Source organism: Rhipicephalus sanguineus, chromosome 6 (genome assembly GCF_013339695.2).
Source record: "Rhipicephalus sanguineus isolate Rsan-2018 chromosome 6, BIME_Rsan_1.4, whole genome shotgun sequence".
Lineage (NCBI taxonomy): Eukaryota > Metazoa > Arthropoda > Arachnida > Ixodida > Ixodidae > Rhipicephalus > Rhipicephalus sanguineus.
This window is the reverse complement of record NC_051181.1, coordinates 50,466,610-50,470,984: the sequence shown is the minus strand read 5'-3', so window position 1 is coordinate 50,470,984 and position 4,375 is coordinate 50,466,610. Positions and strand designations below refer to the sequence as shown.

The following is a 4,375-nucleotide window of genomic DNA, read 5'->3' as shown; positions in this document are numbered from 1 at the left end:
TGTAGAGCAATGTATGCGGCTATATTCGTGTATAAACGTAGGATTATTCATATGAGACATGGCATGGTGGCCTTATAATCAGTAAACATTTCGAAAATAAAGGCATGATGGCGAATATTTAGACTAAGTACACCAGGTTTAAAGATTGTTGTTTTGATAACCTTCAGTGTGACAGAAGACACATGGAAAACCTTGCGAGCATCTGTAACCTTGCAAAACTTGTAAAAATTCTCAAAGTGCACTTTTTACTTTTTCGTCAGGCATGATTCGTGCCTTATGTTGTTTAAAGAGGTGCTTGGGCGCTGGCCAGACACGGCATTAAAATTTCAAAGAACATCTGTTATTATCGCGTGATCGTCGCCCGAATGCAGGTGGATCGAGACGCCACCCTCAAATCCTTCGGTTTCCGAGTTAGGCAACACAAGAAGAGTGCGAGCCAGTTGAGCGCTGCCCTTTCTTCGACGCACGTGCCACGGCGCGGCTCCTCCGAGGGAGTTTTCCCGCGCACGGCGGGGCGCGTGGCGCGCGCGAGGCGGAGCGTCCCGCGACCGCGGTCCCCCCTGGCGGCGCGCAAGTGCGGGTCGGCGTGGGGCCAAGAAGTGCGCCAAGTGTGGTCCGCCGCGCCGTCCGGCCTAGTCGTCGGCTCCTGTGGGCGCAGCAGCAGTGCCGGAGTAGGGGGGAGGGGGGCCGTGCCGCCGCGAGCGGAATGCCGGCCGCGCCATGCAGGCGCTCACGGACATGGAGCTCGCGCGACTCGAGCAAGGCGGGCCCCGGCACGGCGGCAGTCTGCTGTCGCTGCACACTAGCCTGCCGTCGAGGACGTCGCTGCTCGGCAAGCCACTGAAGGTGGGCGCCCACCCCAGGGACGCCAAGTACCGCAAGAAGCAGACCTTCATGTACAATTTCCTTGAGAGGCCACGTGGATACAGGGCAGCCGCGTACCACATCTTCCTGTGAGTACGCGGCACGTCGCCTTCAGCCTCCTGCGGTCCGTGTCCTCGGCCAGTCACTTTCGGGGTTGCCTTCACTTTCGAGTGACGTGGTGTTGCCAGCGCGAGACGGCTCGTTGAGACGACGGACGTTGTGATCGCTCGGTCAGCCAATAAACGTTCGCCGAAAGTGATACCTCGAAAGTGATCGGTCGAGGATACGCACCCTGCGATCTGCATGCTTGCAGCACGTCAGAAATGCACGGAGCCTCAGCTCCCGAGTTCAACTGCACTTCTAAGTACTTCACTGTCCAACATGCCAGCGCTGCTATGGAGACACACGTAGCTCTTCTGAACAGTCGTGTCTAACCTCCAGTGATTGATTCATGAGTGTTTTTTCCGGCTCATTATAAATACCAGAAAACCACCTGTTAGCACACGAAACAAACGGGACGCTGGTATGACGCTACTCGACGGCGAAAATTTCCATTCACTTGTTGCCGCGCTCCGAGGACTCAGTGGGTCGCCCCGGAAACATCGACTTTCCTGCACTCGCGGTTGCCGCGTCCTGAAGTGGCACAACTTGAATGTTGTTGTACGCTTGTATGTTCAGTGCAAGAGCAACTGGTTTCAGTTACATCTGACTGTACAGTACGCGCGAACGCGCGAATGTTGCATAATGTGAAGAAAACCCGACGTTGCGTTTGCAGAGGACGTTCGCATAGCCGTGCCGCAGCCGAACGATCGACACGATCTTGCGACGCGGGCTGCTCCCGAAACATTACGGACTGAGCTCGCATGTGTGGGCGACATTGAAGAAAGAGTAGGTCAAACGGCTACAACAAAAGCGAGCGCGTGTTTTTCTGTTCAGCATTACTGAGAGTCTTCAACATCGCCTTCCGGAGCAACGTACACAAATGCGCGAAGCGGTGTCAATGTGTCAAATAGCTGTACAAAATAGAAAAAAAAATAACAATAGCTGTCAGCGGCTTTCATAGTGCGACGGCACTGCTCCAAAGCGCTACATCAAGGGAAGAGAGCTGACGTTATTTTCACGTCATACTTTAGGAGAGAGCCGCGCGAATGATGGTGACAGCGTATGGTTAGGCCTAATTGAGATCCCCTTCAAGCCGCTTCGAGTACGGAGATAAAATATTTCCTTGGCAGCTCGCTTGATTAGGGTGATGGGTTGAAAAAAAATGTCAAGGTACATAATACTGGGTCTATATCCGTCATCATCTACCGCGGTGAGCCTCAAACACAACGGTAGGGCTCTCACCGGCCGTGTTGTACGTGGCGTCCACCACCACGCTCTGTGTCGGCGCTTAAATTTGTGCGCCGCGCGCTGTGGCACTCGTTCGCGCTTACAGCCCGGAAACGAAGCATGAGGTGCGTCACGCGAAAGGTGAGCCGTCGTGGAACATACCGGTTGGATGAACGAACCTCGGTTTGTCATCGGATTCCGCGCGAGAATGTCGTCATTGCAGCAGCGTTGCGGAGACGGGAAAGAACCTTTGAGACCCACGAGGACGCGTCCTACGTACTCTCTAAAGCATGCGCAGACACACGGCAGTGTCCTGGCGTTCGCTTTTATCGTGTTGTGCGTGAAGTTGTCTGCTGCATTACATATGATTGGTCTCTGCAACAACGACATCTAAAAATCTGTTGACAAGTAAATAGGTATTATGGCAGCTTTTTGTAAAAATAATGACGTACAATTCGGTGGCGAAGGTAACAAACGACATGATGAAATAGGTTATTGACTTACATGCTTTGTGGCTGTCCTGATGTATCGTTTCTAAAAAAAAGAAGGCGTTCTTGTTGTACAAAAAGGAAAAAAAAAGTATACCTGGCGTTTCTTTACCCTGTAATTTCACTTGGGGTGTTTTCGTGTTTCTTGTCACTTATCTGCACTGATGACTCAGTGCGGACACTGACTTTTCCTGATGGTCATAACATCATGTCCGTAAGTTTAAATAAGACAGCATGTATACTCCAGCGTAACCCGTCTATGAATAACCTTTGTGAAGGTGTTTCTGAATTCTCGTTAAGGATAGATGGTGGTTTCCTGCAATTATGTCGGACAAAAGGAAAAAAAAAAAGAAAGAATATCGAAGAAAACACAGCGGGAGTGATACTGCTTCCAAATTCAAGCTTGCTGACTGCAAATGCCGGCCAGTGGAAGCTGCGACTTCATGAGTCATAACTACATATCTAGGTTACAGTGGCACATGGGGAAATCCGTTCTCGATTATTCATGACTGCATGTAACCACATAGGTTTGAGTACTGGAGAAAAGGACGTACAGGAATAGCGTGCTGAAAAGTTCATTCGTCCACTAGACGTGAAATCGTGTCATTGTTTAACGGTACAATAGCAAGGAAACCGTACGCAGCTTCAAAAGACCAACTCGCAGCCTGAAGATGTTTGGCCTGGCCACAAAGGGGATGCACTTGGAAAGCGGAATTACATTTTAAATCCTCGCGCCGATTTTCCTTCTACGGACTGCGCGGATCACGTATACATCGCAGAACGCGACACGACCGGCGTAGTGATAAAGTGAGGCGCTAGTTTGAGCTAGTAGTATTTGTTTTAGGGGCATCACAGCTGTATCGCACCTTTTGTAACCACTGACGCAGGCGTACTAGTAATAAAAAAAAACAGGTTGCTTCCGTTTCTGTGCTCCTGTCGCCAGAGAAGAGTTGTTGCATAAACGGTGGCCGCGCAGACCTGAAGAAAGGCAACCAGCAATCGGGAAAGAAACATCGAGCTCTTAGAACTCCTTGTTACGCGAGAAGAGGTCACATAAGTGTACCGATTTCAATGGACGAACAACAAATGAAACAATTTCCAAAAAGTAGTGCTTCAAATACTGTTCAAGAGAAACTACAGGTTCGCTCAATGATTGCAATGGACTATGCACTTCCAATGAACGAAATCATTTGCAGTCGTCTGATTTTGTAACTCCAGTGCGCTGACATCATCCCTGCTTTGTCGAAACGACATCCAACTCACGAAGAGTTCGTGCAGCTTAACACTCTCTTTCACATTCGGTGGGGTTGGAGAGTGAAAAAAAAGGGTTATTAAGTGATAGGTTATAGCCAAAAATGGTACGTGGCACAATGACTTTACTTGCAGCTTTGTAAGCCCGTACCTAATTGATATCTCGAAAGGGAGACTGAACATTAATTGCTTTTATAAAGAGCGCTTATGTAGCACGTAAGTTGAATGTAGAATATCAATCAGAGTACAGTACTCACGGGTTTAAACGCGAAAACTTAGGGCTAAGCTATGTTCGTAATTTCGTTTTCAGTGTCTCCAGTTTGTGTCATATCAGCAAAATTTTTACTCGAACACTTACAGCAGAGCCAGCATTACCTTTGGCGGCCAGATTTACAGCGACATGACGCGGTTATCACGAGCAATTGCTCATAGAAGTCGTCATG

The 4,375-nt window shown here is 49.4% G+C and overlaps 1 protein-coding gene across 1 annotated transcript; it reads left to right on the top strand.

Moving 5' to 3' along the window:
- Window positions 1-619: 619 nt before the first annotated feature.
- Window positions 620-1,125, top strand: LOC119395765 (potassium voltage-gated channel subfamily KQT member 2-like). The gene has a single exon (XM_037662770.2). The coding sequence runs from the start codon at window positions 721-723 to the stop codon at window positions 955-957; it is 237 nt and encodes a 78-aa protein (XP_037518698.1). The 5' UTR covers window positions 620-720; the 3' UTR covers window positions 958-1,125.
- Window positions 1,126-4,375: the final 3,250 nt, after the last annotated feature.

Excerpts from the sequence above, each read along its gene's own strand:
- LOC119395765 (XM_037662770.2), top strand. The coding sequence starts at position 721 with ATGCAGGCGCTCACGGACATGGAGCTCGCGCGACTCGAGCAAGGCGGG.